At 35.6% G+C, this 21,627-nt stretch overlaps 4 protein-coding genes and 1 pseudogene across 7 annotated transcripts; 4 read left to right on the top strand and 1 right to left on the bottom strand.

The window, feature by feature from the left end:
• Positions 1–287: 287 nt before the first annotated feature.
• LOC145579657 (anthocyanin 3'-O-beta-glucosyltransferase pseudogene) lies at positions 288–1,892 on the top strand (annotated as a pseudogene). The gene is made up of 2 exons (XR_014099176.1): positions 288–787; positions 884–1,892. The product of XR_014099176.1 is annotated as an anthocyanin 3'-O-beta-glucosyltransferase pseudogene (transcript).
• Positions 1,893–4,675: 2,783 nt separating this feature from the next.
• LOC145579740 (uncharacterized) lies at positions 4,676–5,774 on the top strand. 2 transcript variants are annotated; one of them, XM_081636981.1, is made up of 4 exons: positions 4,676–4,818; positions 4,907–5,058; positions 5,147–5,283; positions 5,357–5,774. In XM_081636981.1, the coding sequence occupies exons 2-4, from the start codon at positions 4,909–4,911 to the stop codon at positions 5,643–5,645; spliced, it is 576 nt and encodes a 191-aa protein (XP_081493107.1). In that variant the 5' UTR covers positions 4,676–4,818; positions 4,907–4,908; the 3' UTR covers positions 5,646–5,774. The 2 variants fall into 2 exon arrangements, with proteins under 2 accessions (XP_081493107.1, XP_081493106.1); XM_081636980.1 differs by lacking the exon at positions 4,676–4,818 and having other exon boundaries at positions 4,825–5,058.
• A 2,241-nt stretch (positions 5,775–8,015) lies between these two features.
• Positions 8,016–10,523, top strand: LOC145579739 (uncharacterized). The gene is made up of 5 exons (XM_081636979.1): positions 8,016–8,891; positions 9,028–9,765; positions 9,865–9,944; positions 10,029–10,100; positions 10,207–10,523. Exons 1-5 carry the CDS (start codon positions 8,559–8,561, stop codon positions 10,412–10,414), a joined length of 1,431 nt encoding a protein of 476 aa, XP_081493105.1. The 5' UTR covers positions 8,016–8,558; the 3' UTR covers positions 10,415–10,523.
• A 203-nt stretch (positions 10,524–10,726) lies between these two features.
• On the bottom strand, positions 10,727–15,410 carry LOC145578424 (uncharacterized). Of its 2 annotated transcripts, XM_081635740.1 has the most exons (7): positions 15,148–15,410; positions 13,940–14,189; positions 13,218–13,852; positions 12,757–12,918; positions 11,422–11,564; positions 11,209–11,319; positions 10,727–11,115 (listed from the first exon to the last, which is right to left on the bottom strand). In XM_081635740.1, the coding sequence occupies exons 1-7, from the start codon at positions 15,271–15,273 to the stop codon at positions 11,034–11,036; spliced, it is 1,509 nt and encodes a 502-aa protein (XP_081491866.1). In that variant the 5' UTR covers positions 15,274–15,410; the 3' UTR covers positions 10,727–11,033. The 2 variants fall into 2 exon arrangements, with proteins under 2 accessions (XP_081491866.1, XP_081491865.1); XM_081635739.1 differs by having other exon boundaries at positions 13,218–14,189.
• A 3,188-nt stretch (positions 15,411–18,598) lies between these two features.
• Positions 18,599–21,288, top strand: LOC145579738 (transmembrane 9 superfamily member 11). The gene has a single exon (XM_081636978.1). The coding sequence runs from the start codon at positions 18,980–18,982 to the stop codon at positions 20,954–20,956; it is 1,977 nt and encodes a 658-aa protein (XP_081493104.1). The 5' UTR covers positions 18,599–18,979; the 3' UTR covers positions 20,957–21,288.
• Positions 21,289–21,627: the final 339 nt, after the last annotated feature.

Here is a 21,627-nt window from a genome sequence, read left to right as displayed (position 1 = left end):
GGTAGATTGTATGGAATAACTATGATTTCCTGAATAAATATTGATTCTCAAACACACTGAAAAAGAGGAAAATCAATAGTCATTGGCTTCATCACTGTCAAAATCATTTGAGGAGTAATCATAAATGATACGGAGTAAATACGAGTTGATCTCGTCTCAGATATTATCAACTGTCGCAGTTCCTCGGGGACCACGAGCACCCAGTTTCCCACCCTTATACAAAATAAGTCTTTCCACTACAAATAACGAGTCCAAGTTAGGTTACTAAAATTTGTACGAGTAGAAAAAAAGAAAAACACAAAATGGAAGAAAATGGAAGCAAAAAAAGCAGTCTTACAGCGTACTTTATACCGTACTTAACACCGAGTCACTACTTACCTCTCTTCCAAATTGCAAAGTTGTTTGCATCCCGCGGGGTGCACGTAACATTCCTTACCACCTATCACAACTCCCTCTCTTTTCGCGATTCTATAGATTCCCTCAACAAACTCGGCCTTGACATCGACCTCGACTATGTTCACTTCCCTAGCAAGGAAGTCGGCTTGCCCGAGGGGGTCGAGAACTTCAGTGCTTCTCCTAACTTGGAAATTGCCGGTAAAATCTTCCGAGCTTTTTTCATGCTTCAAGCTCCCATCGAAGCTAAGGTTCGGGCTGCTAAGCCTGACTGTATTGTCGCTGATATGCACTGTTTTTGGACCACTGAACTCGCTGCCAACCTTGGTATCCCTCGTTTGATTTACCATGTTCGAGCTGCTTTTGCCCTCTCAGCTGTTGATGCCATTGATAGGTATGTACAATTTATTGTTGTATCGTCTATTGGTTTGAGGTCAAAGTATGGGAAATATCTTAATTAATTAATTTTTTGTCTAACATTATTGTATAGGTATACTCCTTATGAGGATGTGAAATCTGACGACGAACCCTTCCTATTACCGGGACTCCCACATCCAATATACATGACCCGCTCAGAACTTCCGCAATGGATCCAAACTCCAAGTCCCTACACCACATTCTCCAACAAAGTTAAAGAGGCTGATCGCAACTGTTATGGTGTTCTTGTTGATAGTTTCTATGAGTTGGAGAAAGACTACATAGATTACTTCCGGACCACCTTGGAACGTCGTACTTGGTGTATCGGCCCTCTTTTCCTACACCATGATCTTGTTCTCAGAAAACTCAACTCCGGCTTGGATAATAAAGCAGAGGAGACCAACAAACACCCTTGTTTGGAATGGCTGGATAAAATGCCGCAAGGTAAAGTTGTGTATGTAAGCTTTGGAAGCATATCAAGGTTTAGCTCAGCTCAGCTGTTTGAGATTGCAGAGGGACTTGAATCTTCAGGCCACCCATTTATTTGGGTGGTCCGAAAAACGGAGGGGGAGTCCAAGGAAATAGCGGATAAATGGCTACCCGAGGGATTTGAGGAAAGGATTTCTGAGAAAAGTATTGGGATGCTTATAAAAGGATGGGCACCCCAATTAAAGATATTGGAGCACCCGGCCATCGGTGGGTTCGTGACTCACTGTGGGTGGAACTCATCGGTAGAGTCCCTTTCCGCGGGGCTACCTGTGGTGGCTTGGCCTCTTTCTGCTGAACAGTTCTATCATCGAAAGTTATTTATCGATGTATTAAAGATCGGAGTTGGGGTTGGGAATATGAAGTGGAGCTCCATGATTAACGGAACAGACGAGTTAGTGAAGAGAGATAAGATAGAGAATGCAGTGAGGGAGTTGATGGGTGATCATGAGGAGGCTCAGGAAAGGAGGAAGCGTGCCAAGGAGTTTGGCATTGCCGCTAACAAGGCTGTTCAACAAGGTGGTTCTTCTTATGATGACTTAACTGCTGTCATTGATGAACTACACCGTCTCAAGACATTAAATGATGTTGCATGATTCCATTGTTTCTATATGGAATAAAAACAGTAACATTCATCACATCAAGTGTGAAGCAAGTTGATGAAATTGTGCTCAATTATGCACAAATTAAATTTAAATAATTATGATTATGGAAATTGTGCTTGTTTTAATTTCTGAATTAGTTATTTATAAATCTTGATAATATAATTATTGTAGATGTCAGATGACATATCCTTTCATAAAATAATAATCTTCCTTTGTTCTTTTCTAATGTAATGTACTAATGTTTGAAGATCAATAAAACTAAAATAATATTGAAAATATTTTTTTTTTACAAGGTAATATAGGGGTGTGCCTCGGGTGGGTGAGGATCGAAGATGTGTTGAAATTCATGTTTCACTGAAACTTTAAAACTGCCACCATGACATGCAAGGATTTTAGTGAATTGTGTGGCATAGATGTTTGGTTGGTGCATTAATCAGTGGCATAGATCCACAATCATCTACTGTATATCTTGATGAGGTTACACGACATGTATGGCTAGACTTGGCAATTAGGTCGGATATGGGTCCGGTCATTTTGTGTCCAGTATGGTTCAGGTTTGGGTCGAATGGGTCAAATTCGGATTTTGGGATATTTTGACCAAAAGATAATCAAGTCAGATGGGATTTCAAGTTTAGACTTCGAGTCAAGTTATAGTCATGCCCAAAGCTACTACGTTTGGCCAAAATCAAGTTCGGTTAAAATTTTAACCAAAATTGAATTTTTGGACTCCAAACTCATTTTATTTTTTTGAAAATTTGGGCCGACCTAGGGCATGCCCAAAAAATTGCCTAAAATTGGGTTTTTTTTTTGGGCCGAACTTTGTTTGATTAGGTCTACAAAATTATATACTCGTATCTCCATTTTTTATTTACTTGTAACACAGCGTTTTTACACATATTTTAAATAATACAATTGACTAGGTACATAGACAAATTAATAGATATATAGTAGTAATGAAGAGAAAATGAATGACAATAGCCGCACTATAATTGTAAGAGAGCAGTTGAGGAAGAGAGGTGTTTGGAAGAAGAAAGAAGAATGGAGAAAGAGGAGCAAAAAAGAGGGTGAAGAATAGCTTGAATGAAGTAAAAGAGGGTGATTATTTTCTGAATTTAGCATGCGCTCATACTTTTCATTCCACCTGTTTCATGCCTTGGCTTCACACCATTTTTTAGGATCAGACCTTAATTTCATTGTTTTATGTGTCACCACTACAGTAATAAACTATACTTGTTAATACACTTTTTCAATGAAATGCTCGTCATTTTTTTATTATTATTTTTGTGATTTAGCTATCTTTGTGTCTCACCTACCCTATTCTTTATTCTTTCTTATTACAAACTTTTAATTTCTGGTAAAACACTATTATTAGGAGCATATATAACTATATAAGCTGTACGAGGATCTTATTTATCAATAATGCGATTGCACCAAACAAAATAAGGGTTGCACATGGGAAACAAACCATATTAATGTTAGTCACATAGTCACATGCAAAAAGTGGCCAATTCTCGAATTCTTCAAAGGACTACAAGCTGTTTATCTCTTCTTTTGGATTCATTTGAATGAAATATACTTTATTCAGTATATATCAATTATTTAAATTATACGAGCAAGATGAAATACTTTCTATCATCACTCTATTTATATACTCTGTAGTCTATACTCTCTAATTACATTATTATTTTGGATAATTTCTAGTTTGATAAAAAAAATCATTTTTTTTTTTAATACTGTTACTTATTAATGATAAAAGACATCAATTGATGAAATAGTGCATTATCGAATGTAAATGTTGAATATAGAATTACATGTATAGTATTATCTTAAAAAGAGATGAAGTATAAAGAGATTGTACAACACATTATCAATTAGAACCTCTTTTCTTTTTAGCAAGTTTTTTTATTAGTAGGTGAGATTGTGAGGTTCTTCCTCATGTGACTGATTAGATATACGTCTGCTTGATGAAAATAAGAGAATGACAAGTAGTTGATTTGCACCCATTAAACAAATTCGATAAGATTGTTGTTATGTATCATGTCACATATCCACTTTAGAAAATCCACATGCCTCCAAAGGATGTTCTTTTCTTTTCTTTTCTTTACATCTTAAAAATGAACATGATAAGAACCTTGACATGATGTTTTTTGTTTTCATTTTTCCTAATAAACCCTCCTGCTTATAATTCTTTTGTGTGTAAACAAATTGTAATTAATATCATAGCTTTGAAAATGGACGTTGTTAAATGGAGTAAATTAAGGTGTGCTTTATTGGATTGGTTTATTAAGTGATTAGGTGCTTTATTAGATTGGACTTATTTTGTCCAATTTATGGTACTGAAAACTTTTTTGAACATATTTTGTATGGAATGTATTAAAATAAGTTGAGAAGAGCACACTACCATAATCTAATTTAATAATCTTAATAAAGATTACAACATTTGTGTGAGCACGATTCATTTTTTGGATGAATCCTTTTTGGACTTTGGAGTTAAAAAAATACTGGAAGCAGTGAAAAAACAGTTTGACAATGCAAGTGAGAGGGACAATTGATGACAAGGCTAGGGCAAGGCAGGGCAGGCAGCAGTGAAAATGAAGTAGCTAAGTGGTGGGGTGAGCGGTAGCGATTGGAAAATATGAGTGAATTTAGTTTGAGGTGTGCATATATTATACGTACTTGCAATCATGAAATTGGAATGAAAATTTGAGTGATCAACAATTAGGTCAAACTGTCAAAGTCATAGTGTATTTAAATAAAATTTGAAACTCACAAATAAACCAAATAAATGATATTATTAGAATGAAGGAGCCATGAAGTTTCCCTGAAAATTTCCTTCCTCTTTCCTTAATTATTATAACACTTTAGGGAAGTTTATAAAAGTGTTTCGTTCTGCAATAATTCAGACCAACCATTCAAAGTATTAATTGGTCTCATCATCTATTGATTTCTCTCTTTATTAATCGATATTTTTTTTATTTGAGAGTGGAAATAAAAAAAAATGGCAGGGATGCTACCAGGAGTAGAAGCAGCAAGAAGAAGGAGAGTTCATCAAAGCAGTAGCATTAATAATAGCAGTTGTTCATCTCCTTCCTCGAGACGCCTTTCTTTCTCTCTCTTCTCCACAAATACCTCTACCACCTCTGCCTCTACTTTCTTGGTAAGTAATTGGTTTTTTATAAAGTAAGTATGATCGAATGAATGATCTGATTAAATTAAAGGGTTAGATGTGTCTCTGTACTGTACAGGGGCATACCACAAGGAGCAGAACATCATACGAAGATGATGATTTAGGCGAAGATGATGCAAAGTTAGGAGCTTTGGCTAGAGAAGCCAAGGTTAGACTTGATGCCAAGCTCAGATCAACACCCCTCAAATCTACCAGGTTACTCCATTCTACTTTTATTTTCATTTACTTTTTATTTGTTTGTTAATATAAATAATACTCCTAATTTCAGGAATAATAACAGTGAAGAGAGAATAGGAAGATTCCTGAACAATGAAAATGAAGTGACAAGAAAGAAAAAGAAGAAGAATGGAAAGTTTAGTTGGAACTGGAAATCAGGGGACCAATTACAAGATAAAAACAGAAATGAAGAATGTGCAGTATGCTTGGATGAAATGAAAGAGGGCGATGACCTAATGAATTTAGAATGCAATCATAGTTTTCATTCAAAATGTTTGATGCCTTGGCTTCAAACCAATGCCCACTGCCCCTGTTGCAGGTTCAGGATCCAACACCTTTAAACTTCATTTTTGTCACTCTTTCTATGTGAATTGAGTCATTACAATGTTCATCGGCTTCCTTGTGTGTATGTAATGTAAATACAATATTCGTCTTAATTTTTAGGCCACTTGCCAACCCATATCATGTGATTCAGCTACCTCCTTATTCTCACCTACCCTTGCTATGTTTACCAATTAACTAGTACCTCTTAAACTTGTGCTACAAAGTAAAACTTGTTGCCATTATTTTCTCAACTACGATGCTGAACAAACATACAATTGAAGACGATGGTTGAATATCAAGCGACTAAGTCTAATCAACAATTCTCACAAGTATTCAAATTGTCAAAATTTCCACCTATAACTTTTATTTCTTCCATAGAACAATAATAATACCAACAAAGACATTAACCTAATCCTAATGAATGCAATACTCAAGGTTTTTTTTAGAGAATAATCAATAATTTGTTTTTCTGATTGAATAGTGGAGTAGTGAAAGGACGCATTGAATGATAGAGGAAATTCTTTCAGACTAAGCTTTGATAACCAGGGTCACATATATCTTAAAAAACAACCAGTTATTTAACTCTACGCCTAATCATACTGTTTCTGTACTTTATTTTGCTGGCCAATATTAGTGTTTTTAACAAACCACAAAGCTCAGAAAGAGAGAGTTTGAAATCCAGCAACAATGGAGGAGAATATGGAAAAATCTACCATGATAAAGAAAAAAAAACTAGTGATCTACAAGTTTCAATCAAGAATGGTGGAAAAAATTACAAATCATCATGCAACAAAGCATGCATTCGATTTCTTGAATTATTAAAATTTGATACAAGGGTTTTTACACTGGCAATACATATTCAAGCTCCAATACTGGGAAATCAATATAAAATTGGACTGGAAATCGATTTATACAACATACTTGTAGAGGATTGAAGAAGATTGGAAGATTGATGATGAAGACAGAAATTTGAGTTCACAATTTGGGGGAAATCAAAACCTAGGTGATATACTTTCATTTTTCGTTTATTATAATTAAATTTCTTATGCTAATTTGTTAAATCTAGGTAATAATCGATCTAAGCAATTGATTATGTTAACACAGAAAATTCTGAATGAATACTCCTCTTGTAACTGAAAGAAAATAAGAGAAAACAAGTAAAACAAGTACTTCAACAAGTTACTTCTCTATAATCAATCTTTTGATAAATGAAATTGATAATGTGTGTGATGTAATGTGTTTAAACGTACCTAAAGTAGCCTAATGCTTCGACTAATCCTAGGATTGATGCCAGTAAGTTCCCCTTCATAATTAAGCTTCGGTCGCTTAACTTCACGCACCTGATTCATCATTACCTTCATCACTATCTCCAATTCTCCAATTGCCAGTTTTGCCACCCAAACTCTCTGGCTCATTATCAAGTTGAGCAGCATCATTATCTTTTGACTTGATTTCGGCTCTAGCCAGAACCCGAAGTTCTGTTTTCATCTCCTTTTTCCTAGATCATCTCTTTCTGGTAAGTCATCGTCACCAGATACACCCTTTCAAAAGTTGCGAGAAAATAAAAGATAATACCAGGTTGCCAGAGTGATTTTCATCGACAGTACATAAGCAGTCTGATTAAGTGATAACTAACCATGAAAGCATGTAAAACAAACAAATTCAAATTTCCTCAAGGGGCAGAGGGAGAGAGGAGTGGTGGATCTTCTGACCTTATTAAAAAGCAAAGGAAATACTAGGAAAACTTGCAATTGCTGGACAATAGACCATAATAAATAGGATCACAGATATAAGGTGTGATCAGAGCAAAGGTATGTATCAAGTATGACAGTACATAGTATTGAGCCAATGAGCTAATTAATTAGTACAAGTTGCCCACATACTCCTGTCCAGAAATGAAAGTCACATACTCACATAGTCCCAAGATTCCCAGCACCTCAAATTCAGCATTATTACAGAATTGTAGTTTGACCATTCCCATAATCTCTTGGTCTCTACATCACACAATATAGGCGAGGATATATGGTAAAAACCAATCACACAGCATTGCTTAAAAACAACGTGACTTGAAAATAGGACAAATTATGACAGTCATGTACCCAACGATGATGTTAAAATTTCTGGACAAGGGAGTATGTTTTCGCAGTGAACAGTACAAGCAGTAGCTAGATAGTCGATGTTCTATTTTAAAAAAGTAGAAAAACAAAATTTAAGCCACAATGAAGCTAAAAAAGTCTTATTTCAAAAAAAAAAAAATGTTTACAAAGTCTACTCAGAAAGAGGGGGGGCTTAGCTAAACCAGAAAAGCGTTCACCATCAACAGATTGACAACTATAGCTAGAGGGTGGCAATGGATCAGAAATTCATGAACAACAATCAGTACCTCTTCTCAACTAATCAAAATTTCCATCCATCACTGCTCTGAGCAGATAAGGCATGTTGCTTTAAATAAAATTAGATGAAATTGTGAAATTGATATGATGAATACTAAAAGAAACAACAACTTACATTGAACAAATCGTTAGTAATGGAGAACGTCAAGTGCGATGTTGTTGAGTGCGCGCGCTTCAATGAAGAAGGAGAGGAGAGAGAGGACAGAGGAGGCAGTAACTGAAATCACTGCTCGTATGTAAAAGTTAAAATTAATAACGGCCCATTTCTACCAATACTGTTACTGAGCCAATTTGGGGCCCAAACTTCACTCCTCTACTCTAAAGGACGTGGTGGGTCCCGCCAATTGCATACAACGGCTACTTCCATTTTTCACATAGCCGTTAAGTGGCCAAACTGAAATTCAAAATAGTAACAAACAGGAAACAACTTCACCAAAAACCATTCATTCATAATACATCTCTCCTCCACCTTTTATCACTCACATCTTTGTAATAGAATCAAAGATTGGATCTTGTTAAAAAAAAAGAAATTGAAAAATGGGATACAGTAATACATATGCACCTGCATACTATTCATCTCTTCAGGATTCCATCACTTCAATCTGCAAATCAATCCTTCCTTTCTCTTTAAACAAGCGAAGATTAACAGCAGCTGAACAGAAGCTCTCCAAACAGCAATCTGATAATCTTAAATGGCAGCAAAATTCATTCCATCAGATCCTCAATTTGATTGGTCTTCACAAAGAAGGCCTTTTACCAGATACCGAGGTTTCCGCTTTCAGAACTCATCTCCTTGATACCCTCATTGCTTCTAAAGGAGCCGACAAGGAGCAGCCCCAGATTCTGAGGGATAAGCTCCTCTTTCTCCAGGTTTCTTCCTTTTCATTTCTATTCAATTTTGGTACAATCTGTCTCTACTCAATTGTTTCAGAAATTGAATTTAAGATCTGAAATTGCATTTAGAATTGTGTGCTGCTTTCATATTAATGTTAAATTGAATAAACAGGAGCTGCTGTATGCAAAATGCATATCTGCAGAGGAGTATCATGCATCAAAAAGGCCATTGCTTCAGAGATTAGCAGTACAAGGGGCCGAGCTCGAGGCTAGAGACGTGATCGTTGGAGAACGAAAACAAACAGATTCTCCGGAGGAAGAGGAGTGGTCGGTGATCGATCTGAAAGACGATCAGAGTTTGATAAACAAAGATAATGCAAGCTCCAAAAACAGATCTAAGCATGGGTTGAAACACATCAAAGATGCAGCCTCAGTTTTCGGGTTAGGGTCTTTACAGAAACTGGGAAAAACAAGACAGCAGAAGAGCATATTTGATCAATTGCCAGTTGATAATACAATCATTTCTAACAAAGAGAACGAACCAATTGATGAAAACCCATTTTGGAATAGCAATAATCACAATGAGACTGAAAGTGAAACTAAGTCTATTCTTATGTCAGCGTCAGACTCTGATAAATTTGGTAAAGAGGAATGTCATGGAAGTGGAAAAGGGAAGAAGACTGCATTCCGAAGTCTATTCCAGACATATAAATCGGAGGAAAAAGACTCGAAATTTACTAAGAAGCAATGGGGGTTTGATGGGTTCAAAAGATGGAAGAGGTATAATGTGGAAGATGAAACAACTACTGCACCTCTAACTGAGAGATCAAGTAATGAAGGTCCTGATACTAAGCAGATCAAAAGAAAGCTTCTTTCTGATGGTTCTTCATCTGGTTTTTACATTGATAAGGTAACTAACACAACACTAATGAATAACATGATTTTTCTCGTTACAATAAAAGTTGAATAGTGAAACAATTTTCATACTAGATATGCTATGAATATGCAGGTTGTAGGGGATAACATAAGAAAGGAGTTGTTGCGAATTCAAACTGAACTGTCTACCACAAATCCCAACTTTCATTTTTCGTATGTGTTGTTTCCTTTTACATTCATTTGTTTGTTGTCTTGTTGCTTGGGATTTGTTTTACTCACTCACAGTCATTGCTGTAGGAATGATGAAATGGATGTTATCTCCACAAAGCTGCCAGTTGACAAGTCTGACCTTAAGCAGTACTTTCCCAAGTAAGGCTTAAGAGCAAGCAATACTTCTTTCTGCATTACTGATATGCATGAATATATCCTATCTTAACAATAATGCTCTCTCTTCTGCGATTGTGTGCTAATGCAGGTCCTGGTGTGAACGATATGGTGATGTGGTGCTGGATGTGGTGAAAAAGGAATTCAAAGATCATGTCGGGGAGATGGAAAATATGCGTCATGCTACCTGGGAGAGGAGGTGCACTAGCTCCAAGAGATGGACAGCTTTCGAAGATGATGAAAATTGCCATCCTAATCACGTCTCTCCTGCAAACCATAAACCAAAGTCCATTTTCTAATATATAACAAGATTATTATTTCTGGTCTACACAAGGCCATGTTTGTGGAAGGGTTAATCTGTATAACTCTTTATCCTATTAGTAAAATATGTATATCAACTATTTTATGGAATTCATTTGCCTCAATTTAATCTCTCTGTAATTGAGGAGGATAAGTTCGGTAACAACACCCTAACTATAGAAGGATTTCTGAATTTGTAATTTTCATTTGTCCTCTGAAGTGTTTTTGACCTGGTATTTCTTGGAATTCACATTTGCAGGACAAAATACACAAAATGATGAACAAAAATAGAGAAGGATTGAAGGAAGCACTTATACAATAACGAATCTAAGTGAAATTAAACAGCGGAACCATTATGGCTGTTGATGTACACATTACATGACTGCAAAGGAAGATATTTGTTTACATCGGACTTCACTTTTAAACAACCAACATTATTGATAAAAAACAGAAAATTAAATTGTGTACAGTTCCTTATATTTACATGAAAATGTGAGTGATAAATTCGTCGATGGTATATAGTCAGACTAACATTTGATTTAGGTATAACCAAAATTTGGTATGAAAGGTTTTGTCTATAATAGCTTCAAGTAATTAAGCAGTTCTTTATACAAGAATTTATGAGAGATCTTCATTTGAGCTGGATGCAGCAACCTCTGTAGCCCCTCCTCGAAGATCTCCACGACAGAGTGGACATACCCTACAATGGGGCAAGTTAAACATGAAGTCAAATGGACAAGAAAAAACAGTATGTAGAAACGGCCATTATGAAAATATGGAAGCAAGGAAATACCCATGAATCTCTTTCAGCCATTTATCAACACACGACATGTGATACGCATGGTGACAGGGAAGAACTCGTATTTTATCACCTTTCTCATACTCCACCAAACAGATATAGCACCTAAACATATCAAAAGTTCAAAAAAAGAACGTTCATCATCCCTCTCTAGTCAAACAACAAGAAAGCCGATCAAAAAGAATATATGAAGAGACTGCAACTTACTGATCTACATCATCTCCGTGATCAGCTGAAATAGGTTTTTCATACGTTTTAATCGGAAGTGAGTCCACAACCGATTCAGGAGCAGGGACTGAAAGCATAGACAGGGAAAATGACTCTGGCTGGCGGTGAATTTCATCCAAAACCTTGCAATTTTACACAATTATATAAAAAGTATGTCAGATTGTCAGTCATAAAGAGTATATAAAGCTTCACACATTCACACTGCAGCATATAAGTTATATTAGAACAGACAGAAAATTTGCAACTTGTTCAGCTCCAACAGTATGCCACCACTCTTATCATTTTTTGGAAGTCATGTAAAGAACCAGAACAGAACCAGGGGAACAAAGTCAAAATATCAAACAGGTGAAGAAAAAGTTCGGCAAGTGGTAGAGTGGTACACTAGATTACTTTGATATTTTGCAATGCTCATACTGCAATGGAAACTAAGGCAATATTACCAGTTTTGATATGAATAAAACTCTACTTACTCTCTTTCACAAGGCCCCAAGGCTTTTCGAGATTTCAATCGATCACTAATTCTCTCAAAATATAATTATTTTATAAAAAAAAGTACCAGTATGGTAAACTAATATCATAACGCCTTTTTTCAGAACTCTTTAAATATATATTTTCTGAGAACTATAGGTTCAAAGATCTTTCTCATAAATAGCATGCTAAGTCAACAATCTCCAATGACGTTCACGAACTAATTGCTTTCATAGCTCATTTTACTCTGCCAAAATCAGATATCCGCCTCAATGAAAAATCATATATCAGCTATGAATTAGTCAAGCATTGATTTTAACAAACAGTTCTCAACTCTTACAACAGAAAGACTTCCGATTACTCTAAGCCTCTAAGGTAAAAACATTGATGCAAGGTAGCCTTACATTCATTAGTATCGACACAATGAGTGTGAGACACGGAGCATAATCTGAGAAAACAGTGGGACAGTTTGGTGCAGAACAAAATTTAACAAAAGGCAGCTCAATTAAATTAATGATGATCAGACAGAGCATAAAGTGATAAAAACAATGGGACAGCACAAATTGTTGCAGAAAAACATACTTTGTATTTTAACATTAGGCAGCTCAAACAAGTAAATGACCATATCAGCATCATCATGTAAGCAGAAAACAATTTTATTCAAAATCTCACAAACGAAGATATAAGATATCTGCAGTAAGGATATACTCCTGACCTCTCCCAACGAGTAAAACAGTAGAAAATATCAGCAGTTTTAGATGTTGACAACATGAAATGTCAACCAATAAGGAGTATATAGACATATTTCAGTAGCAACAAAAACAAAAACATTACAAACAAATATACCTCAAATAAAGCCTCGGCAAGCAGGATAATTCTAGATATACTTGAGAGTGCATTAGCCTCTTCATCCAACTCACACGTGCATGAACCATCAGAATGCAAATCAAGCGGACAAAATGTTCGATGACTACTCTCTGTAGCAGTACCTCGCAATCTGTCCCAGAACTGCAAGGAGGTTGAAAACAATTGTTGAAATAACCAACAGTGGGAATGCCAATCACACTTAAGCATGTACTGAACACAAAAAATCCGAAATAAACATTTTTTTTTTCAGGGTTGGGGGGGGGGGGGGGGGGGGGATGATAGCATAAATAAATCCTTACAGCAAATGTCTTTCATAATAAACCCAAAAAATCTTCCTTTTTTTGGAGGTTTGATAGTTAAATATCATTGTGCAGAATTCAGAAGTCGCAAAACCAATACAAGCACGTCTTTCATGAGAAAGAAGGGATACAGATGCTCACCTCAGATCTTGAGTTCCGTCTACGATCATTTGTAAAGCGACTTCTCCGACCAAAGCGCCAAGGCTCAGCACCAACACCATCATCAAAAAAGTCATCACCAATATCAAGAAGCCATCTGCGATGAGATCCTGCTAGATCAGAATCCTCAGTTGTGAAAAGTATGGCTGGAAAATCAGCATTTCTTCTTGAACTGCGACTTGTGAAGGCATCCCTAAACATCCTCCTGCTGTGTCTTCTTGCTTCGCGGGTGCTTATTTCATTGTTGATGTTGGGCAAATGATTAGATGAGGAGATACTCACCACATCAACATGAAGTACATTTCCTTCTGGTTGAACTTCAGCCCTATCTGAAACAAAAATCTCTAATCCTGAGGGTATCACCTCTTGAATGACTTCATCTCCACGAGCATGAGAAGCTATGCCAGGGTCAGAAACAGCTGGAAATGGACCAGATTCAGTACTTTGGCTTCCAATAACCTCACTAACATCTTCAAAAATGGTGGGCTGTTCAAGCTCCACGTGCTGCAAACTAGGAGACAAAACCTCATAACTAGTCTGAGGTGTATCGTTGATAAATTCATCAATCTCACTGGTTGCATGCCTGTTGGGACTAATACTTATGTGTTGTAGGTGTCCTGCAGAAGAGGACTTTACAGAATCAGCCAACCGCTGTTGATGACATTTGCTTTCAGCATTTACATCACAAGGAACAACTTCATCACCTTCTGAAAAGCACTTCCGCTTATTAGATGATTCTACATTTGAATCATCATGAATCGAGGTGCACTCACTACTTAGAGTACTGCTCTCTGATGAGGCTACCAGTCCAGATCTAGGACTGGAATTGCTGCTAAACCCGGTTCCCGCACTAGAAGTTGGAATGGAATCATTTGTGGGGATTGAGGACTTGTTAGCTTTCTGTTGACTGTAATCCCTAGGAGTTAATACAGATCCGGCAGCACAATCTTCCCACTAAACAATGCAGCAAAAAGGTTGAGTCATCATCTCCACCGTGATATATAACACACATCTTAGTCTAGAGCATGAAGTATAGAATCAAAAGAAATATATGCAAAAAGATGTCAAAAAATCAAGATCATAAGGGCCTATGACTAAGAATAATACCATCACCCCAGAAAGCTCACAAGGAAAAAAAATTGTGAGAAGATAGAACTAAACTCCTAAATTAAAATCGGTTGTCAAGTAGTAAGCCAGGACATTGCCGTACCTTTTTCTCTGCATCGGCCAGCACTACAGCAGTGAAAGAATAAGGAGTCCAAACAACTGAACTCAAAGAAATAAGCTTCAAGGCATGCAGCAGATAAACATTTATCCCAAAAAAGGCTTCATGACCTTTAGGGAGAATTTCAAATACCTCAGTTAATTCTCAAGGAAACTTGAAAAAACATCAGAGAATGACCAAATAAAGCAAGATGCTATAAAGAACACATTCAACATCTTCCATAGATAATCACAATATTATAATTTACACTACACACCATTTTGAGCTATAAACATGTTATCCTAGTATTAATTAAGCTAGAAATAGCACAATCATCCATATCTTTTAATCACAACTTCCAATCAACTTTCAATCTTTCCTACCAGTATGACTTTTATGCTGAATTACCCAATTCAACATCCAATCAAAATGATAAAACCAGCTTAAATTTGTACGAAAACCTCGTAAAAAATTCTCGACCCCCAAAACACTCCAAGAATGGATGGTAATGGTATAAAATCCCATCAAATAAAAAATTAAGATTACAAATTAAGCGATTCTTAAACTATAAAGTTACCATCTTTGGAATAATCTAAATAATCAAACCCACCAACATAGAGCAAAAAAAGCAACGATCTTGCTAAAACTTAAAAACAAAACAATTGGAACTCAAACAAAAGGGGGTAAAAGTAAAAGAAAAAAGAAAACCTGAGGAGAAGGAGAAGAAGCGCCGCAAAAGAGAGAAGCAAGCCTTTGTCTGGTACGGTTGACTTTGCTGCGTCTACCAGTTGCAGCTGCCGGAGGAGAACCCAGATGACTGCTGCCTGAACCCATTTTCTTTTCTATGAGAGCAAATTTTTTGGAGAGAGAAACTAAACTAAATTAAAAGAATTTTTACATTATTTATTTGACAATGAAACTGCAACGAAATGAGCTGAGCACAATCTAGGAACAAGCCGGTCCCTTTTTCTTTTCTATTTTTCTTTTTTTCTTTTTTTGTGCTTTTCTTTAGACACAGTAATATTTCAGACATTTTTTATTTCGGTTTTTCTTGTTTTATGGGATAAGGTTTTGTGCAATTGTGCCTCTCATTTCACTTGATTGAATAAAGGGTGTAAAAATTTCAAAACTTACCCTTCATTACTTGGTGTGATTTCTTCTAATTTGCCTTCTAACTTTTCTTGGGTGTTAGGGACTAATTATGGTGAGAAGTTTGACTATTTAGCTTATGGTATGGCAAAAATAATACGAAGCACTTCAGGGACTTTTAGGAGTAAGGGAATCTTACTCTAAAATAGCTCTAGTGGAGCTTGATCCCACAACTACTACATCGGTTTTTATTTGATTTTAATAATTTCTTGATTGTTTGAATCATTTATTTTTTATTGATTCGTGTTTTGTAAATAATAAACGATTTTTGTCATACACATGTTAGTAAAATTAATTGATAATTATCCTAAGAAAGTTTATTCAAAGATAAGAGTAATAACTTTTTATATTACATACACTATTTAAATAGATAGTTTTGAAATGAAGATATGTACTTCGTACTTGTAACAAGCTCATTGACAAACTTACTTCAAATTAGAAATGTAACTTCAATTATTATTAAGATGGTAAAGGTGAAACAAGAAATCATAATATTGTATTCTTTATATGTAAATTGGATTATAACACATTAACACAAATGATACATGTTTAATATCATCCCTTATTATGACAACAATCAAAATGAGTGGAACATAAATGGGACACGAAAAGTGAGACAGAGGATTTTTTTTTTCTCTCTCTTATTGAGTCAAGGAGTTTTTCAAATTTAGCAACCGCTTTCCTTTGCTTAATCCTTGCAATTACGGTGCTCTATATTATACTAATATAATTTAATATGTGTATTTTTATTTTTTATGAAGAAATTTTATGTGTACTTTCATGTTATAATTACCGTATAATCTTATTTAGTGTTAAATACTGTATTAAAAAATTACCCATAATTGTTTTTTAGTATGACATAAATATCAATCATGGAAAATTTTATATTATATTTACTTAGATATAAACAAATAAATAACAATGAGACGATACTAATGACTTTGATAAGGCTAAAAAAAATAGTGGTTTTAAATGAGTAGTGACGTGGTTAGGTAATTGTCCTCTTTGTCAAATAGATTTGTACTCTATCATTGTATGTCCTCTTTGTAAAAAAAAAAAAAAAAAAAAAAAAAAAAAAAAAAAAAAAAAATTGTAGTGACGTGATTAGGTAATTGTCAATTGAAGTAGTGAGTCCCCACGATAGTCGCGCACGAATAGAATACAAAGCATCTCATTCCTCGAAGCTGTATAAACAAGTAGAGCCACGACCACACGGATGGTATTTTATTACTTCCAACCCATAATTTGATATTTATAATTATTTTTTGTTTGTTTATTGAATTTTTTATATCTTACAAATAATACATAGAACTTGTACATATTCCGTAATACGTAACGGATAGAGGTGATATATATTATGTAATCGTAACAACTTTATTAATTATCTTCTACATCTCTTGGATTTGAGGTAAAAAAAAATTATCAAGTGAACTAACACTTTGTTGCTATCATTAGCTTCTTAATAATAATGCACTCATCTTTCTTTTCCGTTTTTATTTTCTTGTATTAAACAATCAGCCTAAAGTATTATTGCCTTTTACTTTCTTGTATATAACAATGTATTATATACATAAGACATTATTATCATTTGTAGTTGACTAAAGTTATGTAGTAGTACTTGTGAACTCGTGGATATGCACTTAATTTAGAAACATTATTAAGCAAACATCCCAAATAACGGTACTCGTTCTTGTAATTATACAGCTATGCAACTAGTACAAATAGCTTAATTGGCTATATAATCGTGAAGATCTACAAAGTGCATTATTTTGACACTTGCAATGGAGTTAGGTTACAATGAGTTTGACAAAAGAGAGAGTTTAGAGTGGTCGATGTTTTTTTCTTCTAGTTAATGAGTACTGTCATTAAGAATTTTTTTGATTTTGAATAAAATATTATAGTGTTTATATTTATACAAACTCTCCTAACCCAAAATACCTTTAAATTTGTAATCAACCTACTATTGTGTATTAAAATATTATAGTGTTAGGACTTGTTTTCTTCAATTTATTTAAAATACGTACTTATTACTTATTTCTTGATAAATTCATATCAGATCAGATTAGGTCACAAAGATTCAGATCAGACCACATCAGAACTTTTAATTATCATTTACTTATCGTTAATTGCGTATTAAATTTTTTTATAAAAATTACATATTTAAAAAGTTCATGATGAGACGAATTTAACAAGATCCATTTTGATAATGTTTTTATTTGTAGATTAGTATTAAAATTCCCTAAAAAAAAAAGATTAGTATTAAAATGTAGTCAAAGTTTAGTCAAATTGTTAAATTAGTTCAAAACAGACCAAATCAGACCTTAAAAAATTCAGGCCAGATTTACTTGTTTCAAGTGAAGAGAATAAGTCTTTAATTACTTCTACTTCATAATATGTATTTAAATTATTATGCATAAGACCCAACTCAAACACCGGTGGTTATGAACTTTTTTAATACAATAATAAAAGGTGGACTATCTTTTTAAGGTTATCATTTTATCAATGTCATAAAATGATAAAATTGTTAAAAAAAAACAATTGTAAAAAGCCATGAACTATTAGCTTGTCTATACTTGTATAGTTGTATATTTATTTTGTTTTAATAGGAAATGTGGACAAAAAAATTGACCATTTTCTAAAACTAATTCTCAAGCTCATAGAGTAAAACAACATAAATATATGAGATATTGCTATATACACCCGGTGCATCGTATATCATGAGTATTTTGTTATCATTTTGATGATTGTTTTTCATTTAGTAACCAAATAAAGAACAAAAACCAATATTAGGTTAGTTGGCTCTATGGTGCACACGGATGTATATAACAAATTCTACTAATATACGGAGTAATAACCGATAGAAAATGAAGATTGGTGAATGAAGAATCAATTTTCCCAAGATGCCCTTGGATCTACAATAGAAAATGAGGACATTTAAGTAATTGTCCAAGTTGAAAGAAGTCCTAGAATGTGAAACACGTCGGTGGATCAAAGATGCAAAGACTTGCATTATAAACTGCACCCCGACTCACTCTCCCTCGCTATCTTTCTCTCTCTCATCTCATCTCTGCGAATTGTATTGAGAAAATTCGCATGTTTCTCTTAACATTTCTTCCTCCATTCCCTCGTCGGTGCATTGCTGTCAAATTTCAGTCTCTCTAAAGGTCAGTTAGATCTGTTATTTTCTCCTGCACTTCTTTCTTCTCCAAATCTCTATTGCCCTTTCTTTTCTTTACTTAGACTTTATTGATCTGATCGTGACCTAGGATTTCGTTTTTAGGGTTTACATCTTTAGATCTCGAATCCCTAATCTCACTGCTTACGAAAACCCTTGTCAATTTTGACTAATTAGTTCCAATTTCTGATCTGGGTCTGCCAGATCCGACGAAATATGGGGTCTTTAGGTAAATCAATGATCTGGGTAGTTGTGATTTGCTTGATATTTGAATCTGGAAATGGGTTTTATCTCCCTGGTAGTTACCCTCACAAGTATGGAGTTGGGGATATACTTTCAGTGAAGGTGAACTCCCTGACCTCAATTGATACTGAAATGCCGTTTAGTTACTACAGCTTACCCTTTTGTAAACCCCAAGAGGGTGTTAAAGATAGTGCTGAGAATCTTGGTGAGCTTCTTATGGGTGATAGGATTGAGAACTCACCTTATAGGTTTAAGATGTACACAAATGAGACTGAGATCTTTATGTGTAAAACTAGCCCTCTTTCTGCTGATGAGTTTAAGCTCTTGAAGAAGAGGATTGATGAGATGTATCAGGTTAACTTGATCCTTGATAATCTCCCCGCCATTCGTTACACCAAGAAAGATAATTTCTTGCTGAGGTGGACGGGTTATCCTGTTGGGATTAAAGTGCAAGATGCTTATTATGTATTCAATCATTTGAAGCTTACTGTTCTTGTTCGTAAGTACGAGGAAACCAATGTGGCTCGTGTGATGGGTACTGGCGATGCTGCTGAGATGATCCCTGGAGGCAATGGTGTTGGTGGATCTGGAGAGCCTGGTTACATGGTTGTTGGTTTTGAGGTTGTGCCCTGCAGTGTTCAGCATGACATGAATGCGATTAAGGATTCTAAGATGTATGATAAGTACCCTGGGAAGATTAATTGTGATCCTGCAACCGTGTCAATGGCAATTAAGGAAAGTCAACCTATTGCTTTCACTTATGAGGTCTCATTTGTGGAAAGTGATATTAAGTGGCCATCTAGATGGGATGCTTACTTGAAAATGGAAGGTTCCAAGGTTCATTGGTTTTCTATCCTCAACTCCTTGATGGTGATCACTTTCCTTGCTGGTATTGTTCTTGTGATCTTTTTGAGGACTGTTCGCCGAGATCTTACTCGTTATGAGGAATTAGATAAGGAGGCTCAAGCTCAGATGAATGAGGAATTGTCCGGATGGAAACTTGTGGTTGGTGATGTCTTCCGGGCTCCTAGCTATCCGTCATTGCTCTGTGTTATGGTTGGTGATGGTGTTCAACTTCTTGGGATGGGTGTTGTGACAATTATGTTTGCTGCTCTAGGATTTATGTCACCTGCATCTAGGGGAACTCTTCTTACAGGTATGGTGTTTTTCTACTTGGTTCTTGGTATTGCTGCTGGGTATGTGGCTGTTCGATTGTGGAGGACTATTGGTTGTGGAGATCACAAAGGATGGGTTTCTGTCTCTTGGAAGGCTGCTTGCTTTTTCCCAGGCATTGCCTTTTTGATATTGACCTTCTTGAATTTCTTGTTGTGGGGAAGTCATAGCACAGGAGCAATCCCATTCTCTCTCTATGTCATCCTTATCTTGCTCTGGTTTTGCATCTCTGTTCCTCTCACCTTAATTGGTGGTTACTTTGGTGCAAAGGCCCCTCACATTGAATACCCTGTGCGAACTAATCAAATTCCCCGGGAAATTCCACCTCAGAAATACCCTTCATGGTTGTTAGTCCTCGGTGCTGGTACCCTTCCATTTGGAACCCTCTTCATTGAGCTTTTCTTCATCATGTCTAGCCTATGGATGGGCAGAGTTTACTATGTTTTTGGGTTTCTCTTCATTGTTCTGATCCTCCTTGTCGTTGTGTGTGCTGAAGTCTCACTTGTTCTAACATACATGCATCTCTGTGTTGAGGACTGGAAGTGGTGGTGGAAGTCTTTCTTTGCCTCCGGTTCAGTGGCCATATACATTTTCCTGTACTCCATCAACTACCTCATATTTGACCTCAAGAGCTTGAGTGGACCTGTGTCTGCTACTCTCTACTTGGGATATTCGCTCTTCATGGTTTTGGCCATCATGTTAGTCACGGGAACTGTTGGATTCCTCTCCTCATTCTGGTTTGTTCACTACCTTTTCTCCTCAGTGAAGCTGGATTGAAGCAATTTGTCATGCCATTTCAAGGTTTCTTGCAGATTTTGTAGGGGTATCTTTCCTGGTGAAAGATGGATGTTCAAACTGCTCCTTTAATAGATACTAGTCATATTACCCTTTTCAGATTTACTAAATTTCTAGGGAATTTGATGGAAGATTTGTAATAATAACCTTAAGTTTGATTTTTTAATTACATCGAGATACCTGCATGAGAATTTACATAGTTTCCTTGCATATTTAGGGTCTATTTTGCTTCGTCTAGCATAACATGGGACACTTCCATGTATTTGAACTTGAAATTTAATAGAAATGAGGAAGTTGAGTTGTTTTTGTTTTAAAATTCTGTTGTATGATCGTATTTGTCTCATATGTTGGGTCTATGTATGAAGCTATAGCTGATACACATGTTGGGACAATTCTATGTCAATTAATGTGTAGTTGTCTCCATTACCCTACTCTTGCTATTGTGTGCTTCCACAAGCGTGCATGTCTCATGCTCTGATGTGTGGACGTGCATAATGTGCTGTGCTGTGCTGTACTATCGTGGACAATTGAATGATTTGTCCAACATTGCAGTGCTAAGCTATAAATGTATCCATCACCAATTAGCAAATATTCTAGCTATCATTTGCTTCAAAATAAAACAAAGTGTATCTAATACTCACTGGAACTTATGA

The sequence above is a fragment of the Chenopodium album genome, chromosome 14, assembly GCF_948465745.1.
Source record: "Chenopodium album chromosome 14, dcCheAlbu1.1, whole genome shotgun sequence".
NCBI classification, from domain to species: domain Eukaryota; kingdom Viridiplantae; phylum Streptophyta; class Magnoliopsida; order Caryophyllales; family Amaranthaceae; genus Chenopodium; species Chenopodium album.
This window is presented reverse-complemented; position numbering and strand designations above follow the sequence as displayed.